The following is a 22,769-nucleotide window of genomic DNA, read 5'->3' on the forward strand; positions in this document are numbered from 1 at the left end:
GAAAGCCTAGGAACGTGTATGAGTGTTTAGAATACGTGATCCACTGAGGGCGAGATTGTCAGTAGTACGTAAGAAATGCGTGATTGAAAAAGAGAGCATGAGTATGAAAGAAGACAGAGTGCAAGGACGCAGAAGGGAACAGTTTTAAGAGTTAGCCTAGAGCGAGTTGAGTCAGCGGAGAGTCATTGTGAATTAGCGCTTAGTTTAGAATAAATCATTTTTATATTTATACTATTGTTATTCTATTGCCTACCCAACATTTCTATACATATAATACAATAATAATTAATAATAATATACAGTAAATCTAACAAATGAAAATTAGCTAATTTGAAAATCGATATATTATTAGTTTTTAAATATGTAACATTGCACAAATGAAGAATTCTTTAGCCCAGTGTAAGTCACTGGGTAATTGTAAATCAAGCTTAAAGCTTCTTCATCTTTGGAAGCAAATTCATGGTTGTTCTTACGTGCTGCAACCAAATCAGTTTTAACTCGTACTAACTTGCATTGATTAGAAGAAAAAAATATACAGTAATGAAAAGATAAATATACCTTCATTAACAAAGAAATTTGCAAAATATTGTGCAGTTTTAATGGCATTTGTTCCATGTGGAATTTTTCTTCCAAGAATCCATTCGTATAAATTTTTCTCTGGATGAAATTGCACGCCGTAAAAAGGATAATTAACGTGTTCTAACGAAGAAATAAACTTAATTCCATCCTTATCGTGATTATAAGACAGTATTCGAAATTGATTATCTATACCAACTTTTTGTAACTTCTACAAAAATCACATAAATGTTATAAATTTTCAAACAAATGTAATTGCAAAGCTAATAAGTATAACAAACTTGTTTCGTAACGCAATATTGATGGAAATTTGATGTCACGTTTTTTGTTTTCAATATGTCTATAATATCAGATGATGCTTTATTAAACATCCTACCTTTTCGGAAATCTGAAATATATGAATGAAATTACTTTTTTATGTTAAAAACTTATTATTAAGAAAGGATATAAGAAAATAGCAAGCCTGGCGTAAATTCCAATGGAAGTGCTTCATTTATACTATCACAGTCTATTCTGTGCTTAGTGCGGTTGGCAACAACATACGTCAACAACTCAAATCCCAAACATATCCCAAAAATTGGAAAATAATCACCATTTTTATTCATCCTCCTCGCAATTCTGTAAATAAATAAATAAAAAAGTATAGAAAGAATTTCTCGTGTCACATAATATAAGAAATAATTAGTATAGTTATCTATAATTAAATACAAATTTTCAGTATTATTTTAAGCGACGGAAATAATTTCACATGATCTATTACTTGTAAATCAAATATCCTGCATCAGCGTATCCGTCATCGTTATCAAATAAAGTTGCTCCTCCAGGCCAGAGGACTCTATGGAAAATATTAAAGAGATAAGTACATACATACATCATAATTTGTCTTCTGAAGTTTAGTTATTCTTTTCCTTCTTACCCATTTATGTTATTTAAAATGTTTCTGTAGTACGATTCGTTTTTTCCAATCCTAAAAAAGTATTTAAAAATATTCATTTTATACAAATTTTATAAGATAACCTGATTTTAATGTTAATCTTATCATATTCAGTATATGATGAAATACTTTATACGAAAATATAATCCAAAATAAATTCCAAAAAATATCGATTTACGATATTCTAAGTTCTAAGTGAAGTAAAATGTTAACAAATTTTTGTGTCAAAATTATTATCGTTTAAATAAAATAGAAATTTCATTTTATTAGAAATTGCACTGTTTTAATTATTAAAATAATAATTTAATTTATTTCCTACTTCCTATTACAGTAATGCTCGGTTAAATTACAATGCAATTTATTCAGTTAAATTGTAATGGACCATGTCGATGGTCGATATCTTAATTCGAGACTGTCTTGCTCGATACAAAGAAAGAAGCAGATGCATTACAAAGAGAGATGTCGCTATCAAAAAAAGTGGACATGCAGTAAAGAAAATTTTACCTAAAATAAAAAATTAGGAAAATTTTTCCTAAAAATAATACCGGTACGTTTCTGAAATACTTCTGATTGAAACGAGTATAAAGACCATGTATGTTAGATCGATTTTTTGTGTTATTACATATCATTTAGCTGCCTACATCAAGTTCATGCCTATAATTAAAATTACTTTGATTTATATCGTGTTTGGACTCATTTGTTGTACAACTTTTATAAGGGCAATATATAAATTAGAAAAAATAAAATCTTTCTAATGCTGATATCTTATTAAATGTTGGATTTCGATCGTTGTTGCGCAACGTACTGTACCTATCTCGCTTCCTCTTGTTATATCCCTTCTCTTTCTTTAGCTGACAATGTTCGAATCAATTCCAAGAAAAAGAAGATACTCTGGTCGATTGAATTTCGATATTAGTTACTGAACTTCTATAACTTAACCGAGCATTACTGTTATTATTATTATTATTAGAGTTATATCCTTGTGACTATGCTTTAAAAGTTATTACTTACTTCCATAATACTAAATAATAAATTTAGCTAATTATAAATGTTAAATATAGAAATATCAATAATGTTACACACCATATTGGAACAACTCTCGCACCAGCTCCTTCAATAAATTTTACATATGATGCGGCAATATAACTATGGTAACGATCCGTTGAATAGTACTTTCTCATATTATACGACAGTTCTTGTGCTAGAACGCCTGTTAAACATAAAAACGAGTAAAATATAAAAAATTAATTTAATTAGCGACAGTACTAAATAAAATATTATTTCGATCCAACAAATAAAAGATAAAACTAAAATTGGAATAAAAGATAAAACTCGCAGTACTTTTATGTTATTGATTAAGCTAAAAAATAACATCAAAGAATAGTCGAATATTTATTACAAATCTTAAAAAATTGAAATTTAAAAAATCTTAAAATGTTCCATTTTTAAACGTGTCACACAAGAATCAGAAAAATATTAAAAACTTTTTGGTTAATCATAACTAAGTAAATATTTATGATTTTGAAAATTTTACTGCTTCAAATGCAATATTCTATAATTATATAATTTTACACTTTTTAACGTGTTTTACATCTTTGAAATTAAAATTATTAGATTATTTTTTATTGTTGAGTTTATTTTTAATTTATATTTAAATTAGTATTTTAGATAATCTATGAAGTTGAATGTTGATCGTCATCTATATTTTATGTGAATTTTGGAAGTTTTACTATCTATACTTTGTAGTGTATTTCAATCTACGATACAGTCTTTTCGTGAAAAACAAATAGTACTAATAAAAATTTCGAAAAATCTTTTCATTCGATAAAAAACGCAAGTCATCTTGACTTTCTTAAATGGCATTAAGTACTTTTGACGTTGTAGCGTTATAGCTGACGAAGAGACGAATTCAATAATTTGCTACATAATGACCTGCGAGTGATCTTTAGATTAGAAATTCGCTGTAATTGAGAAAATTATTTTCCTTGATAATTATATAATGTACATGCAACTCAGGATCAAGGATACTTCGAAAAAAAATTTATATAGTAAACATACATCTTTATCTCTTATTTACAGTACACATTAATCTATTACAATAATGTTAATACACATTCTAGGTTAAGTCCGAACTACCGAAAGATATAGGCGAGTATTAATATTTTAAACCAAAGCAAGATAAGGCTTTGTTTGGTATATGCTAAACGATACATTTGTATTTAGTTTGTTGATGATCTCAAAATGAAAGTTGTTCTTAAGGTAACAATGTTATAATTTTTTTATGTACGTTTCATTAACGCGCAGGGAAATTATTTTCTCAATTACTGTGAATTTCTAAGATAAAGGTCACTCGAAGGTCATTATGTAGCAGGTTGTCGAATTCATCTCTTCGTCAGCTATAACGCTATAACGTCAAAAATACATAGTGCCATTTAAGAAAGTCGAGGTGACTTGCATTTTTTATCCAATAAAATGATTTTTCGAAATGTTTATTATTGCAATCTGTTTTCCACGAAGAACACGTTAACTTTTATCCCAAACATTTTTTTGTCAAATTAGTGTAAGTGCCTCAAAAATCAATGCGACCGTTACGTTGAACACGCTATAGATTTAATTAAACATAGAGACAAATAAATATGTGTGTTATTTCTGTATGTTATTATAATATCAAATTTGCATTAAAGAAACAAGTATAGTTAAACATTTTACATTATATATTATGTTATACATTATTGATGTCCTTACAAACAACACGCATTTCTGATTGGCACCAAATTTTAAGATTAAGGGGGAAAGATACCTAACCTTTCTAAATCCCTATCTAAAATCTGGTATGAATTTTTATAGGATGTCCTATCTCAAATCAACTCATTTTCTTTCAACTGCATTTTAACGAATGAGCTGCGGAGAAACTTTACTCTGCCCCCTGTATTCCCTTGCCTGAAAACATAAAATCAACAAACTTATCGAATCACTACTTCTTCGCTCATTGTGATGGGCTTGAAATACGTTATAAAGCTAGAGTTTCAGATATTAATAAAAAAAAGATTACTTCTAACACATTCGTAAGAGTAGCTGCTATAAAAAATTTGCCAATAAGCAAATATCAATATTTCGTGCGATTTGATTGGCTGAGTAACTAATATGTAGGCTTCATCTGTCTGTCGCAAGAGTTAAATGCATTACTAGTATTCATTTTGTTGATACCTTGGAAACTGGGACTGATCGCGAATCTTTTCAAAGGAATACATCCTTCAAAAAATTTTAACGAACGTTCGAAGTGTCGATCTTTACGATATAATTAAAAATAATCAAAATCAGTGATGAAAAAAATTCGATGAGTTTACTAACTCTACCTAACCTAAATCTATCTAAATCTAAAAACGGTTATTTTATCTATATCTGTGTAGGCAGTTTCTATGAGTAATGTCGAAAGTTTTTCATTGATATCTTGGAGATTATTTATATTCCTAACAATAATATTTTATATTTAGCATTTACTTGTTCTTCCTCCTCCCCATTCAAAATTTGGTGTTAACACGTTCCCTGCCGCGTGGGCGCATACGCCCCACGCTGAACTTTCCGTTCAAGCCATTTAGTATTATCATTGTAAAATAAAGTATTTTTTAAAAATTCATTATACAGTCAATTGTGGCATCTTAATACTATTGCTGATGCGTTCATTTGATCATGTATACGCCCCACGCGGTGTGATGGTCACATTTTTTTACCGCAACTTGTTTTAACTGCACTTCTCGTGTTTCGATCAGTCATTTATTCGCGTGCCGTTGATACGACAATTACTGCTTCACTGAAGCTGGGATTTATTTATAGTTCAGTGTGTTTCTAAAGTAAAATAAACGAAGGAAATACGGTACGTATATAATACTATTTCAGTGTTATAGATTAGGATATTTTGCATTTAAAAATGTTTGCAATTTTTCTCTCCTTCTCTTCCTCAGACCTTTTCCAAATTTTACAATAATTACTCCTTATAAGCGGATGTTGCGGCGGCAATAATACTTGGAAGACGCGCCTAGCCGTCCTTCTTGAGGATTAACAAATTATTGGTTTGTTGTGTTATGCATCTTAAACTATACACCCTTTCCTTGATAATTATGATTTTTGCACTATTTTAATCATTGTAATGCATACGCCAGAAACAAAACAATACAACTGTAAAGCGTGGGGCACATACGTCCCACGCGGCCTGAACGGAAAATCTTCAAAAAACGGTCTGGCAGGGAATGTGTACTCTTGAGATGTGTGCTCTTTGAAAAAGCACTCTATATTATGTATTTATTTAATTGGAGTACTCACTCACTCCCATATATATGCACATAGTATATATAAAGATAGAGAAATCGATACTTACCAATAATAGGTCGATTGTTTAACCATGTGATATCTTCAAGTGAACTAAATTGCCCTGAAACAGTTATAGATTGTAAAACAATAAATGTAAATGTAATAAATGGTACAAATAGTATCGACATTGTGGTAAATAAAAAGTTTGCGAATAAAGAAACCGCCAAGTACTATCAACAATACCAAAATGAAATATTCCGTTAGAGTTCCCTACTATATAAATTGCAGACGTTATCTCCTAGTTTTGTATTCATTGACACTTCAGATGCACTTTCATCTTCGTTATCACAAAATTATAAAAAATCTGTTTAACTTGATACAAATTTGTATAGGAATATTATTACACGATTTATTACATATGTGCATAATATGTATGTCAAATAACAAACAATTAGAAATTATTATAAACAAAAATATAAATTTATATTTTGTCTATCTTAATTCAACTAACTCTTTGGTTATAATATGGCACTAAATCTCTATAGTTCTTAGTTTCAGAATTATATCTATATCATCATTGATCTTGGCCAAAATCAAATAATTTTTTCTCTCAAAATCAAAACCTAATCTAATACTTTGACATCAAATTTAAATCAAAAACAGATCAAAACTATAAGTGCCATACTCTACTATCTCGAACATTGATACTCACAAATCCTAGTATAGTTTCGTTACCAAATTTTGGTAACATTTTGGTGATAAAATTTTTGGTAACAAAATATCCCAAATTTTTCAAAAATTCGTCAGCGACAAAAATTCGTTAAAATTCAAATGTTTAAAATATTTTTTCCAAAATTTTTAGAAACGTAATTCACATTTAAGTCTAGTCTTCCGATATTAAATAATTATGATCTAAGATGAACTTCTTAAGATAAAGTTCCAAAAAGCTTCAATGATCGTTCGAGATAAAATTTGGGAGGAGTAAATTCTAAATCTAAAATTTTTTATTCGGGTATTTACTAATTTCCGAAATATTAATAACAAACTTTTCGTACAACACATTGAACTTTATGTGTCATGTACATCTGCGACAGTGGATATCCATGATATTGTGCAATGGTTAGTCATTTAGCTAATGTCTCTATAAATGCATTGTGTATGCGAGTACCCGACATTTCCGGTGCGAATCGGACCAGTTATTTTTCACGAGTTCGGGTCAAGGTCCGAAAATTTCGAATATTCAAAGTTGAAATCGGATCACAAAATTTTCGGGTACCCAAAGCTGAAATGAAAATTATAATTTTTCACGAGCTAAATATTATCCTTTTTAGTGCGTTTTCTTAGGTTTCTCACTCAACTTCCAAATTCACAGGTGTTATAGAATACTGTAATATTTATTTTCATTGTCTTTTCAATTCAAACCTAGAACATATCTATTTCGTGAATTCGCTGAAAGTTTTTACTGTTTGATTCAGAAGACAATATTTACTTCAATGGTGATTCTTCCCCAACAATAGTCCATTCAACGAGAAAAGAAAAAATATAAACAAAACGTTCACGCCGTCAGTGCGGCCGCACTACAGCGGCAGCGAATGGCAGTCAATTGATATTCAGGGACGACTTATAAAGGACCCTTGCTGTGGGTCCCCGCATGCTAATCCAGTTACTTTCTAATGGGCAGGGATTAGAAGAATATATTTCAGTCCTGTTCTGATCACGTGTTGTTCACTTGTTATGTTTACATTTCTTGCTCGTTCTCAGTTCTCAGTAATGAAATGTTTACGGAAATAGTAACTAAAAGACGATCGGAGACTGACGCATATACGTTATGAACACATACATATAAACAGAACCCAATATATAGTGCCAAAAGTTTTTTATTAATATTTTAAAAACTGTTAAATATTCGAAACTGAAATGTTAGATTTCGGCTTCATTCTCCTATTTCTTTTTTCTTCTCAAATTTCATTGCGATCGATCTTTCGAAATTACTGCACTCAAAACGATAATTCTATTCCTTTTGTTCAAATGAATCCCCTGATTTATCCTGAGACAAATTTACTAAAACGCTACGAATGAAACGTATTTCACTCTTCCTTTTTTCTCTACTTTATCATCAAAGCGCTACAGATATGATATCATATTTATTTAGTAAGAGAAAACAAAAGTGCATTGTTCTTGCAACGTACAGCAAATGCAACATTTGAAATAAGATATTAAGTTTTCATAGCAATATATCAGTGGAACACAATTCATACTAAATTAATTACATCATTTTAACACGTTTTCGTTTGTAGTGAGCATATTCATTCTGGTTTCTCTGAATTTTCATTTTTCCTCTTTTTAGGACGTATATGAAATATATTTTCTAAACTTATATCAACTTTCCTCACTTTCATATTTCATATTTTATTACATACTCTAACATATTTTAAATATACAAACATTCGTGAATAAATAATAATACTATATTAATACATACCGTGAATCAAATATAACCTTAAAAAATATATAAAATATGGCAAGTAAAATATATTAATTATGTCATTTAATGAATGTTTAATTATTTTAATATTTCAGATGCAAAATAATTGTGTTTATATTGTATTGCATTCAAATACTACGATTTTAAATATTTTTTAATCTGCACTGAAGCAGTCGTGTTTTCATATCGACTCATTATTGTTTACCATTCCACATATAGAAAATTTAACAGTAATTAAAATATCAAATCATTCAATGAACAAAAATTCATTTCAAATTTTCAAAGTCACATTACGTACATCCTTACTTGATTAAACTAAAAACAAGAAATATGTCAACGGTAATAATTATTTAATTTCTCCTGTGTTTAACGAATTGAATATTGTTTCTAATTTCTTGATAATGATGATAAATCTAATATTTTTGTCATTACATAATTTTATTCGTAATAAATAGTTTGTGTCTATTATTTGCAATGCAAATGCATTTTATTTATTTTTTATTTTCTTAATTAAAGCATATTTATCGAAGAAGCCACGAAATACAAACTAAGGGAAGTAATAAATATTTATCTATTTACTGATTCAAATTAAATACTTTCTAAGTTCACTTACTAATTACCCGGATCACTTAATGTTAAAAATATTTTTCAGGATTGGAGATCAACCTTTTCTAATCAACTTTAATTGCTCTTTTGTTACGATTTTTATTACAATATGAAAACGATTGGTCATACTAGTTTTATCAACAAAAATGAATAGAAAAAGCATAATTTGAATAAAATGAAGACTGCAAATAAGTGAGGTATTAAACAATTATAAAAGAAAATTAAATGAATTTTAGCTCGTTTATAAAATTGTATAAGTATCGATTTATTTGGAACTATTTTAAAAAATTAAACAAATAACATAATCAATGACAATTAATTAATGTACTTTTAGAAAAATTTCCTGTTCGTCCTAGATGGACAATTTTGATTAAAGTCTAGGAAAATGTTAGCAAATTGTACTTTAAAAGATACCGGCCCTGTACCAGCGTATGGTACAACGAGATACAACGGCGCGATTAATTTAAAAGAAAATATTAATCAGTACTATATCAATGCACCACGTAAAATATTCTTTGGATTTTCGTCACCATGCACGAAGATAGATAAACGGTCGAAGGATTTGGTAAATAATCAATTATTACAGCTTTCTTTCAAATATTTTTAAAGTCCTCTAAAAGTTTTAGGTTAAAAATTTAGGTTAAAATTGCAAAACTAAATCTGTGCAATTTTCATAATTTAATCTCCATTGTAAAGTAGACCTTAAATATACTGGTGAAAATTGTTTTGAGAAATTTTTTCGGGATATCTCCCAAAATTATGCCATTAGATGAAAAAATAATGTCTAACATTTGTGACCGATCTCACAATGGGAAACGTACCGTATCCAAATTTGAAGAATTTTTTATTCTTGAAAGTCGTTGTTCTTCGTTATGTTATATCGTTATAATACATTTTTGTACCTTTCTAAATTTGTCCTTTTATGCGCTATAAAAATACAGAAACAGAACAGTACAGAATAGTACAACTTTTGTCCCAAACATCTTCTTATGTATTCTCAAATAACGAAGATATTTAAATAGTTCCATCTGTATATACTTGACCCCCTAGCTCGGTAAAATAAAAACTAATTTTCAATGAAATAATCTTGTTACTCAGAATTGAATACAAACAAAGTAAACACTACAGATTTTGAAGGCACAAATACGTAAAAAAGGAGAAAAAAACTTATATTTAAAAACTTATGTTTAGGAAAATAAAAGGACAAGAGAGAAGGAAGACAATGTATGCAAAAATGTCACAAAATCCAGTGTTCTATCAGTTTGTGGACCCATGAGCAGAGAAAGCAGTCATTGTACATGTCAAGATGAAAAGTCATGTATCTGCTTGGAAAATGGACAAAAAGAATCGAAGACGTCGAGCGAAAACTCTTTATGTTATACGGATTGGAAAGAAATTTATAAGTTAACGGATACTTCTGACACGAAGTTAACAAATTCATGCGAGAGATTGCTTAATTGCATACAAAATGGCGGAGACACGAATACCTATCTCAATCTGTTTGAACCTCATCCACGGAAAGAACGACAAATAAAAGGAAAAGATTTGCCACCGTCAGGATACAATGTGACTTTAATTCTTCCTCAATGTGTCTGCTTACAAAGTAATCTATATTTCCATTTTCATTTTATTTTTCTTATATTTCCCAAAATTTATTTCCATACGAATCTTTTAAATGCAAGTTCAAACGTGTAAAAATTATAAGACAGAAATTTTACCTTTTTTCGTGAATAACACTGCGCTTATTTTTAAACAGAAAACTATTTCTTCTTTTTAATATCATGGGTATTAAAATAACATACGAAAATCGGAAATTCTTTTACGTACAAGAAACCTAACCCTAACCTAAAAATGTTCTTAAAAATTTCAAAAGTCTGTCTTTAAATTAATAAAAATTCGTTTGGAAAAGTTCAGAATGTATAAAAATTGAGTATCATAGTCACCATAACAGGATTCTACGTTCCTGGATTGATAAAAGGCTATTAAAATGAATGAACCGCAAATTGTCCTGAACCAACTATTGTAAGATCAATTTTTTTTTTTGCTCTTTGAGCTTTGGACTCAACGAGTAAATTTTACTCCTGGGGACCGGCATGGCACTTAACGTGTTAACTTTCAAACACTCGATTTCCCACTCACTATTGCCCGGAATGCACGCATTCTAACTTGCCTGTGCCCTTACACCCTTATTTAAATTCTAACACTCTCTCCTTTCATACGCAAGCTCTCTTCGTTGATCATTCATTTCCCACACGGCCTCGTTTTCGGTGGGCCAGGTACTTCAGACACTCGGACACATTCCTAAACTTTCGTTCATTGTTTACACTCGATTCATAAATCGGTCATAAATATCTCATCCATATAATCGTTGCACGCGATCATTTGTCCGTTCGCATGCACTCCAGATATCACCCTGAACGCCACTCTTAATACTATTTCCTTTGCTAGAGTCCTTCACAGCTCATAATACCACATAATTAGATATTAATTTTTAATATCATTATAGATGCTAACATATTTTTACTGTTTCTTAATATTTAAAATATATTCCATTAACAGATTATCAAAAAGATAAACAAATTCCAAACATTGCAAGCGACGAAACTATTCGTGATGAAATATGTGAAACTATAAGCGAGTTATGTATGCCTAACATCCCGGAGCTTTCATGGGATATAATGCAATCTGGAATAGTCGAAAAAATACCAGAAAAATATACAAGAAATATTTTTGAGTAAAATATCATTTTACTATAGAATGAAACATTTTTACGATGCTTTATACGAGACACATAATATTGCGTATTTTTTATGAAAATTAATTTATGTTTCAAACTGCAGGAGCGAAAACGACGATTCGGTATGTACAAATATTCAGTGTACCAAAATTCGAAATTCTCAGATAACGTACTGTTCCCATAAAGCATTCTTGGAGAAGTTAAATCAATCATATATATCAATATAATTAATGTAAATAGTTTATATCACAAACAATACAAAATTAATAATATTATTTATGTGTTATATTTTTCAGTACACGACAAAATGATAGCGCACTCTATGATTTCCAGTGTTGCTTGGGTAACTTCAAAACACAAACAACAAAGTTATATATCCAGCAAATAAAAAATCATATGATTATAAATATAATTTAATTCTACAAGCAAAGGTTAACCCTTTGGACTCGAAGATTTCTTCATTGTGAAGATGCAATTTGTAGCTTTTCTTAGATTTTTATAAGCTCACTGATACTCTTTATGCTAAAATTAAAAAAAGAAAATCATGCATTTTCGTGAGAAACGAACGAATAGAATAATTTTATTTCGATGCTCTTAATATAATTATCATCATCCATTATTTAAGTTATAGCACTAAAATAAACGGTGACTGATTGTGAGAGTCACCTCTCAAATGCAAAGGGTTAATACTATACCATGCAGTTGACAAAAATATTGAAAAAAGATTACTATCTTTAGCATATTTTTGTAAATGTAGCAAAAATCAGTATTTGTTACTTGTTTATCTCCTAAACCCAACATGATAAGCAATTTTTTCTGCCAGATTTGGATTCAACGCTTAGAAATATGTGAGAAATTCTTTTCATTCTCAGAAAACAAAAGTTCGCTAATTTATATTTTCATATGTGTGTTATTATTTCGTTGCAGACATTTTTCATATAAACTGGTGAAATTTATAGAAAAAATGGTTAATCTTTTATATTATTAAGAAATGGATACATTATAAGGATACGTATGCAATATTTGCATATATTGTATTAGTCTCAAGAAACACTGAAAATTATGATGCGTTATCAATCTGTTGATGGTGTTAGATAACTGTTTAGTCATCTATAGGTGTTTACCAATGTACATTAGATAAACTAACTTTCCCTTTTTATCCCTTGCTCATCCTCATCGCCCTATTGCTCACTCGGACCCTGACCTTCCCTGCATCATCCTCTCTTAACCTTCGATCTATAGATAACCTCCACTTATTTCCTAATTCTGATATAAATGTGGGATTGGAATAAGTACGGCCCTGGAAGAATGGCAAGTGTGTCTGGACCCAGAACGAAAGAGACCGCGCGCAAGAGGAACGATTTCAATGAATGTTAGGTTAGAGTGAAAGATTAGATATGCGTGCAGAGTGTTTGAAGTACCGCGCCCACCGAGGCTGTGTAGGAAAGAAGTATGATTGCGAAGGAAAGCCTGGGTATGGAAAAGGACAGAGTGAATGCTTAAATAAGGGTGCCAGGGCGCGGGCAGCATCAGTCCTTCACGGTCCTCGAAATAGTGTCTAGGCAGTAAAAATCACCGTACCCATAGCGGGTCCCCGGTTTCGTAGCCAATAAGTATAAGTTTATTGTATTTTAAGAAGCAGTAACACAACATTACTTTAGCCAATCCACCCACCCCGATTCTACATAAATATTGCCCATCATCCCAAATCTTAAGTTATTTCTTCCTCTAGTAGTCAGTTTGGAGTCACAGTATTAAATTGATCTGGTACGTACTCGGTTGCGTTGATACACTCATCAGAGCCGTAGCCATGCGTAATTGACACCAAAATTATCTCATTTTTTATATGTATAATATGTATATGTTTTCATGTACTTCTTTATACTAATCGCAAAATTATAAGAAATTTCTTTAAATCACTTGTAATTTGAAACAATTTCGTTATTCGATACATAAACGCGAATGACTTTTTAATATAAAGTTGCTCAAAAATAAATTCCCACCTAACTTTTAAGATGAGAGTAATCTTCTAACGTTTTTGCTTTTCGTGTAATACTTCATTTTATCCAAAAATACAAAGGAATTAAAAATGTTTTGATATGTGTATACATATACGTATAATGAAAATTTATCCTATGCGAATGCAGTTATAGTTTATAAAAAATGTTAAATTATCAAATTTATTATTAATAACAAATTGCTCAAAGCATAAATTTGCAATAAAAACGAAAAAATCAACAAATTGTTGACTATTACAGAAGACAAATTATTATTATTAACGAAATCGATAATGCTCGTAACTTTCCGTCGATCTTCGACCTATTGTCGAATATATATAGACCACGCAAGTACTTACAAGTTAGTTGCTCTTTTGCAGGTTTCTCTTCGGACCGAACGAATCTTCCCCACTGGGCGTGGTTGGTAATCCAAAGGTGGTGACTAACTGTTAACTATCAGTAGTCAGTGGTCAGTACTATATATTATATATATTATATGTATATTACATATATATTTTTTTATGTACATATATTTCTTTATTTTTCTAGTGTTGATTGATTTTCAAATACATCGTTGGACTGATCTTCGTCTTCATAATCTCTAATTTCTATTTTACCATTTTTGTTGTTTTTTCCATTCATTTCATATTCTTTTTCTTAATTATTTCGTATTAATTTCTAGTTTGTTTGTTTTCTCTTGCGATTCATTTTAGTTTGATATTTCATCGTTGGACATTGGTAGACATCGTGGAATGCACGCGCCTTAGCTTTAACTTGTTATAAGATAGATCCTATGTTTATTATGAGCGCTTTCTGTCCAAAGATACGAATCTAACATAGAGCGAAAATTTTTTCCCTTATATCCTTCCGCTTATTAGATAGAACGTAACTGTTTTCATGATCGATCGAAAGAATCGTAGGTAATTCTCCCAGATCGAGTTCAGGACTCGAGTCGAGTTACTGTCTTCCTGGATCACGCATCAGTTCGTTGGGACGTCTTTTTGGTGTATCAGTGCGAGGGTCTGTCGGCCCTGGTCGTCCTGTGCACCTGTTCACGTACACGACCAGGATACAGACCCTGTAATCTGTGACTCATGACGTGGCTACGGTCAGACCTCATGGGATGATTCCTTAATTGGTTTCTCCCCCATGCGACAGGGGTACGGAGTGTTCGTCCGGCTATTAGGCCTCCCTAGGCCCTCGAGTTTTACCCCTGAGAGTATCATCAGTTCGCTGGCCACCTTCGTTCTAGAATATTTCGTATTCAGGTTGTCAGGGAGTCAACTTATGTCGAGGAAGTTTAACTCGTTAGTTTCGACTGTGTATCGCGAATTTCATATCAATTTTTATTTGTTCACTTTTTCTATATTTTTCTTCAATTCCAATTTATATAGGAACTTAGAATTATTAAAAACTTTTGAAATGAAAAATGTTAGTGTTGCGGATGTAGAATATAATAAGATTTAGTATATCGATCTAAATTCCCTTTTATAAGACACTGACATAGTGTCAGTAGCTTTTGTTCTATATCTAGACATGAATATCTTTGGTACAGAAGGCTGCCAGTAGGGCGTTCATTGTAAGGCCACTAAGGCCAGGGTCTCTATACATAGCGACCTCCATGTAGTAAGACCTAGTAATTGATATTGTTTTCCAAAGAATAATTTGAAAAGCGATATTAAACAAAGAGCTACGCTCCAAGTTTAAGATATTTCTTACCTATTGTAAATTTTCAAAATCCCTTTTGAACTTTGTCAATTTTCTGAAATTTTAGAGAAAAATTGTATTTCTTTTTTTTTTACGTAGACTGTTAATGTTAGCTTTATTGCACTTGATACTCGGATTACGTGTAGCTACGGCACTGTTGATAACAGAGAAGCGAGCAATAGCTGCGTGGCTGTAAATCCCCGTATACACAACAATTCTTCAACAATTCTATTCCATGGTTTCGTTTTCAGAAAAGCCTATAGAATACGACGCTGTATAGCAAATTCGTGACAGATGAAGAACTTTTTGTAAAAATGTAAAAATATGCGCAGAAATTATGCTCTGAGATTTGTTTTTAAACTTTGGTGATCAATTATGCTTATCCAAAAGCACAAATAATTATAATTATGGGCATAAATAAACTTAGGATACACTCACCTAATTTGTAAGATGAACCCCTTCTTACTTTTTATGTAATACTTCACTTTAGCCAAAAAATCGTGCGCTTTTAAAAAAACTCACAATTTTCGAAAAATAAGAATGGTAGAACAATTTCGATTACGGATTCGTTTTCAGAAGAGGTAAACTCTACCAGAATCACCTATTAGATATTACAGATTAGAGAAAAAGTTAAAATTCGTTGGACAGTGTTATTAACAATTTTCAAGATATTTGTAGAAATTAATATAAATGAGATCTTTTGTGTGTATAAAAATAACTAGTTCGCAATAGTATAGTATTATTCACTCAAGCACTCATAATTTGAGAACTGAATGTTGTCATTTATTCAAAGTGTATTTTTATGAATTAGCCTACTGCTAGCTGAATTTGACTGACTTTACTATAAATACGATGAGATTAAAATACAAGGGGAGTTAGCAGAACAGACTAAAATGTTATTTTGGATAATATGAAATTTTACTTTCTATCTTACAAATTTCATATTTAGATACACTATTTTTTAGAAATTTAGAATTAGTTCAAATGTAGTCATACTTAGAATTATTTTAATCATAAGAAAAATTTTACTTTCATTATTTCAGATTTATTAATAGTGTTTTAATACTCTTTCACTCATATTCTTTCACATTTAATTTCTCGTTCGCAATTGCGATGCTAACGCTCAGAATTTCTATATGACATTCCCCCACCTCTCTCTCTTACATTTGTTATTACCGCGAAATTTAAATTAACAGGACCTACAGTTGCATACTATCAATGTAATCTATAAAAAAAGGAATTATTAAAACTAATAGCTTGCAAAACATAGATGGAATACTACTGATTCGAAGAAAACAAGTAACAATTACAACATGCAAATCACTTATAACATTTCTTTAATTTTTAACAAATTATACTAATGATTCTGTATTATTAGTTACTCACAATCTACCATTCAATATGTTTATTTAATTAGAAATTAAAGAATTTATATAATTAAAAAATATTAATTAATAAATGAATTTATAGAAACTATATATGGATTTTATGGCACATTAAAATTCTTTAGAAAAACATTTCCGAGTCATAAAGTGAGAGATATTTTAACACTTCCGATGTTAGGAAAAAATTTATTGTTAATCTATTTTGTCAATCTAAACTATATTATCAATAATTTTACCAAGTCAAAATTTTTATGAGACAACATATGACATGTTTTGTCTTATTGACTGACATTACGATTCTAAGATTAATACATAACTTACAAAAATGAAGAACTCTGTAATATTATTATTAACAGAAATTCAAAACAAGGAAGTATACATGAGAAAAAATAAGATAATTTAAAATAGAATAGTTGAGCATTTTAAAAAATACATATATTATATAATAATACTTAGTTATTAATTAGAAAATGTGACTCCGTGAAATTTCAACTAACTTTGTCTAAATTTTAGTTTCGATTTTTATTACACATTATTTTTCAATAATAAGTATATATTTAAATGTCGACTTTTCTCTGTGCTTCTTCCTGTATAACCATAAAATAGAAAGGAGAAAACAGAGAATTTTAAACAATTATATGTAGCAAACTATACGGTGAATCATACTCAAATTTAAAATACACATATCGATATCTAGAGTAACACTCACTTAATCGTCGTGTTATTATCCGTAATTGCAAATAGATGTTTCAAGAATTATTCGACTTTCTTTTCGATTACGCTTGCTAGATCATGCAAACCCAGAAAAAGAAAAATTTACTATAAATATAAGTGAAATAAAGAAATAGTCGAAGCACTTCAGAAATTAGTGGGGATGAATACATGACAATAGGCGGGTAAAATATATGGCAGTTAAGCAAATATTACTATGTACTAACTGTGTTGCAACTTTTAACAAAATCTTTATTATCATCATAAAAATATTTAATTGAATTAAATGAAGCGGTGTTTGTACAAAAATCGCGGAGAGGAGCAGCTACCTTTGGATAAATAATTTTTTTAAAAGAATATTTAAAAATCAATAAAAATAATCAACAAAAATGGTAAACACCTATTTACTTAGAAGTAATACAATTATTATTTATTTATGTAGAATTTAATAGGTTAGGTTTCACACGTGGTTATCTATCTACTTTCAATTAATATATATTATAAATATAAAGAAGAATAAATTTAATTTTTAATTTAAAACAAACATTACAATTTTTTTAATAGCTTACATTTTTTTCCATAGGCAGATGAAGTTAATCCAAAAGCATATCCTTTAGCAGATGCCACTTTAACTGCTAAAATTTTGAACTTAGTACAACAAGCAATGAATTATCAGCAACTAAGAAAAGGAGCTAATGAAGCGACAAAAACATTAAATCGTGGCTTGTCAGAATTTATTGTAATGGCTGCAGATGCCAAACCTTTGGAAATTTTGTTACATTTACCATTGTTGTGCGAAGACAAAAATGTCCCATATGTATTTGTTAGAAGTAAACAAGCTTTAGGTCGTGCTTGTGGTGTATCTAGACCTGTTGTTTCTTGTTCTGTGACAGTTAATGAGGGTTCACAATTAAAACCACAAATTCAAGCCATTCAACAAGAAATTGAACGTCTATTAGTTTGAATAAATTGTTCTTGATATAAAATTATTCTTTTTAAATTAAAATAATCAAATTATTGTTTCTCCTTTTTACATAATATTTTGAATTATTTCAAAACATTAAATTTTGTATATCTTTCATGTAGTAATAAGTTATCCTTTAAATAAACAAGTAGGAAATATTGGTTTCATTTATATCAACAGACTAAAATAAATATTTTCTACTCTCTACTAAAGTCAAATATACAGATTGTCCTAGAAAATATGTACAATCAGGCACCAAGTGGTTTTTCATAAAAATAATATAGAATAACTTTCTTTCGTTTGCAGCTTAGTCTTTGAGAAAATCAAATTTGAAAATTTGCTTTGTACATATGTACATTTACAAGATATGATTTATCGACCTACATATATCACCTATCATGTTTATAAACAATATAAAAATATTTTACCATCCTGTATAAAATTCATATTGAAATTTTCACAATTTTATTTTATTTTTATTTTTATTTTTATTTTTATCATATTATAATAGTAGAAGACAAATTTTAACAGATCTTTTGATGTAATGTATAAAAAGATGTTGAGAAATTGTTTTTGTCAAAAAAGTGTGTAATAAATAAATAAAAGTTTAATTCTCATTATTTATCAATATGATAAAATACGTTTGTAAACGTAACATGTTTGGTATCTTATTATGAATTTAACGAACTTAGGTATAAAAAATATTTCCTGTTTGTATTTTACTTCACACTGATACAAACATGCACGTATAAGTAAAATTTAATGTTTTGCCCTAAAAATTTGGTATTTCTACTTCGGAAATTATTAAATTCTCAGTGCTGAAATTTTAAACTTTGGGTTGGATTTTTTTACCCTTTTCTTCTCTCCTAATATTTTTAATTTTTGTGTAATATCTCATTTTGGTAAAAAAAGCGTGTTTTTTGAAAATTGAGAGTGATAGAGTAATTTCGTTTATGGTTTCATGTTCAAAAAGGTAAACTATATAAGAATCATCTATTATTATATTATAGATATAGATCAGAGGAAAGGTTAAAATGTGTTAGACAATGTTCAATATATAATTATATTCAAATTAATTTAACAGTATTCAAATCTTATTTAACATACAAATGTTACTCAAGTACGTCTGAAATCTAATTAAATAAAAAATAAGTTCTTAATGTTTAAATAAATTCCATGCAAATGCAATTATAACTTAAATCAAATTTAATTTAGAGCTTGATTTAAGTCATATTTTGCTACTGCTAAAAAGCAGATAAAATAACAAAACATATTTTTAAATTAAATTCTTAAACCAAAACGTATTCTAAAATAACTGAGAAGATGGAAAACAAAATTTTTTTAATAAATAAAATGTGTATTATATAAAATGAAAAATATGTACATCAATAAGGTTAATTAACTATAGATTATTAAAATAATGTAGGACAATAGAAGACCAATTACCATGCCACCGGATTTCTTGAAATTTATGCAACTCCTCTTGAAATTTTTTATTTAATTTGTGTTGAACATCATTATTAGGAAAATTTTCAAACCATGATTTTAATTGTACTGCTAGTTCCTTATCACTTGAGAAAATCATTCCATTTTCATTGTGCTTAACAAGTTCTGATAAACTGGAAAATAAAAACACTGCATAAAAAAGAACTTAAATATAAAATACAAATATTTTTATATATTTTTATAATACAAAAAGAAAAATACCAGGATCTAATTTAAATAATATGCAAAGGTACATGTAATAAAAATATTACATTCTTAGAATAGTTAAATTATAAATATTCCAAAACGTAGGTACATTTATATGTTATTAGAATTCTTATTATACATATATATATATATCGTATATATAAGAAATAATTTTTTAAAATAGTACGATGTTTATAATGAAAACATTATAAAAGTAGAAGCTTCTACCTAACTTACCATTTAAAATTATATGCACAAACAGGAAGTTTGCAACCAAACATGTCAATAATTTTCATTGGTAAATCTAATCCACTAGATGATGTATGAAGACAAATGCCTAAATCTGCACTAGCTACAAATACATTATATTATTTATATGTAAAAATATATGAATATAAAATTTTGTTAGATTTGAATACCTAGCATCTTAGGATAATCTTCACTTTCAAGCCATGGTGTCAAAACTGTAACGTGTTCCCAATTCTTTAATTTTATGATAGCAGTATAGAATTCTTTCAAAGGTCCTTTACCAGTTATTATACATATTAAATCAGGTAGATTACAAGTATTTTGTACAATTGCATTTTCATATTCTATAAAACAAAAAGTTAAAAAAATAATAAATAATTTAATATTAAATATCAATAATTATTATCATTAATATAATGTACCATACCTTGTAATGCATTTAACAATATTGAAAAGTCTTCATCTTCTGTCCAACTTGTACTAGATACAATTAAACCCAATCTTTTGGAAGGTAAGTGTATTTCATTTTCTATACATTCTGTAAATACAGTTGAGTTTTCTTTTGGACCTTTTAATATGTGATATTTCTCACTTAATTTTAATAAAAATGCATGTTTTTCTGCTAAAGATATAGGTTGAAATTGATTTCCTGGACGATCATATAAAACCTTACTTCTAAATAAGAAAGAGGTATTAAATTATTTATTCAAAGTTATAAATCATATATGAAAATATAATATATACTAATTATTATATAATATATACTAACAAAATTTGCCACTTCTTTTGTAAGTCTTCTTTCATTGCTTGAGATACACAAAAGCTATAATGTGCTTTGGAACCAAAATATATTTCAATTATTTTTGCAAATTTTACAAGGAAATGATCATCTTTTAAACTCAATGCCATAAGAGTATATGCATAATTATGCCAATCAATAATAAATTGTGAACCAACAACAATAGAATAAAACCAACAAACTGGAATTGTTGGTATTGCAGGTGGGTTCTGTATTAGTATATAACTTGGTATATGTTTATTAAACAAAACCCACAAAAGGTTAAAAGTTTGCCATATTGTTTTTATCATATAATAAAATGAACGAGACAATTCTGAAATATCAAGAATATTTTTATTTTTCAAATATATTTTTAATTGTGATTATTGTGATTTTAAACTTTTTGCAGTTTACAGAAAGGAATTATTTATTAAATAGGATAATATGAATAAACTCTAAATTTATTGTAAATATACATACGTACTATCTTCTATTTTTGGAGGCGGACGAAGATAATAAATCTGTATGCGAGAATTTTCTTTTATTTGTTTTAAAGGGGACGAACCGGGATAACCTATAAAGTCTACCGTAAAACCTTCTTTTACAAATGATATTGCATGATATTGCATTCTAGGACTTCTACCTAAATCTCCAAGAACAACAATACAAACATTCTTATGTTTTCTATGTACACTTAAATATAATTTTCCAATTATAAACAGAATTAAAGGAATTACACAAAACAAATAAATACTCCACATTTTAAAGACATGCAAGACAAGATCTTAGTTCAAAAATATGAACACTCTAGAAATCATAAATTTATTTATTTTATAATAAAATTTATTGTAATTTATTTTATAATAAAATATTATAATAAAAGAACTTGTCTTTTACATTAATGTTTGTTTTATATTAATGTTACATAAATGTTACATAAATTTACATAAATCTTTTATATAAATGGACTGCGTAAAAAGATTAAAATCAGATGATGACAAAAATATACACAATAATTAACAATCAATAATAAATACAGGGTAACAAAAATTGATAACAAAAATTTTTTAATTTCTGTGACGTATACAATACTTTTCATGCTATTTTATTATTAATTATTCTTGAAGCTGAAAATAATCTTGTTCATCTAGATGAAAATACAGTGCTTTGTTATCACAAATTTGTCACAGAATTTTTATTTACTAATTCTTACAATATTTAATGTAAAAGGTTTTAAAATTGTTTAATATATAAGTACTTTTTCAAAATTTAGTAATAAAAAAATAGATAAATATTAAAGGTAGATTGAAATAAATAATTAATCTCTAAAATTTCATACTAATATTTTATAACGTTACTTATGTTCTAAAAGCAATTCTTATGACTAAGATAATTATGACTAAGATAAAATCTTTATTAGCTTATAAAGTTAGTTGTATAGTTTTTAAAAATTATATTATTAATAATTACGAGCAAAAGTAACCAAACTAGGAAATTTAATCTTTTTAGTACTACCAACAAAATTCTGTAGTCAATGACGACAATATTATAATCAAATTTGTGTCTACAGTGTAAGTGCACATGTGTCGTGGCGCCAAAATCTTACATTATTGATGGATGAATAACAAACTTTATATTAA

General features: G+C 28.6%; 3 protein-coding genes across 6 annotated transcripts; 2 read left to right on the top strand and 1 right to left on the bottom strand.

Annotated features, from left to right (window-relative positions):
* Window positions 1-251: 251 nt before the first annotated feature.
* LOC108550716 (chitobiosyldiphosphodolichol beta-mannosyltransferase) lies at window positions 252-21,893 on the bottom strand. Of its 2 annotated transcripts, XM_017904533.1 has the most exons (15): window positions 21,614-21,890; window positions 21,121-21,463; window positions 20,779-21,026; window positions 20,522-20,695; window positions 20,340-20,454; window positions 19,857-20,029; window positions 5,886-5,939; window positions 2,594-2,720; window positions 1,493-1,543; window positions 1,337-1,411; window positions 1,040-1,194; window positions 858-964; window positions 776-787; window positions 559-699; window positions 358-476 (listed from the first exon to the last, which is right to left on the bottom strand). In XM_017904533.1, the coding sequence occupies exons 1-15, from the start codon at window positions 21,888-21,890 to the stop codon at window positions 429-431; spliced, it is 2,100 nt and encodes a 699-aa protein (XP_017760022.1). In that variant the 3' UTR covers window positions 358-428. The 2 variants fall into 2 exon arrangements, with proteins under 2 accessions (XP_017760021.1, XP_017760022.1); XM_017904532.1 differs by having other exon boundaries at window positions 252-476; window positions 559-787; window positions 21,614-21,893.
* Window positions 8,952-15,034, top strand: LOC108550717 (uncharacterized). Of its 3 annotated transcripts, XM_017904534.1 has the most exons (6): window positions 8,952-9,106; window positions 9,244-9,474; window positions 10,101-10,512; window positions 11,469-11,768; window positions 14,024-14,112; window positions 14,193-15,034. In XM_017904534.1, exons 2-4 carry the CDS (start codon window positions 9,295-9,297, stop codon window positions 11,645-11,647), a joined length of 771 nt encoding a protein of 256 aa, XP_017760023.1. In that variant the 5' UTR covers window positions 8,952-9,106; window positions 9,244-9,294; the 3' UTR covers window positions 11,648-11,768; window positions 14,024-14,112; window positions 14,193-15,034. The 3 variants fall into 3 exon arrangements, with proteins under 3 accessions (XP_017760023.1, XP_017760025.1, XP_017760026.1); XM_017904536.1 differs by lacking the exons at window positions 14,024-14,112; window positions 14,193-15,034 and adding an exon at window positions 11,943-12,020; XM_017904537.1 differs by lacking the exon at window positions 11,469-11,768 and having other exon boundaries at window positions 8,953-9,106.
* hoip (NHP2-like protein 1 hoip) lies at window positions 17,730-18,410 on the top strand. The gene is made up of 2 exons (XM_017904538.1): window positions 17,730-17,838; window positions 18,030-18,410. Exons 1-2 carry the CDS (start codon window positions 17,836-17,838, stop codon window positions 18,408-18,410), a joined length of 384 nt encoding a protein of 127 aa, XP_017760027.1. The 5' UTR covers window positions 17,730-17,835.
* Window positions 21,894-22,769: the final 876 nt, after the last annotated feature.

The sequence above is a fragment of the Eufriesea mexicana genome, unplaced genomic scaffold, assembly GCF_001483705.2.
Source record: "Eufriesea mexicana isolate 0111107269 unplaced genomic scaffold, ASM148370v2 scaffold2913, whole genome shotgun sequence".
In the NCBI taxonomy this organism is placed as follows: domain Eukaryota; kingdom Metazoa; phylum Arthropoda; class Insecta; order Hymenoptera; family Apidae; genus Eufriesea; species Eufriesea mexicana.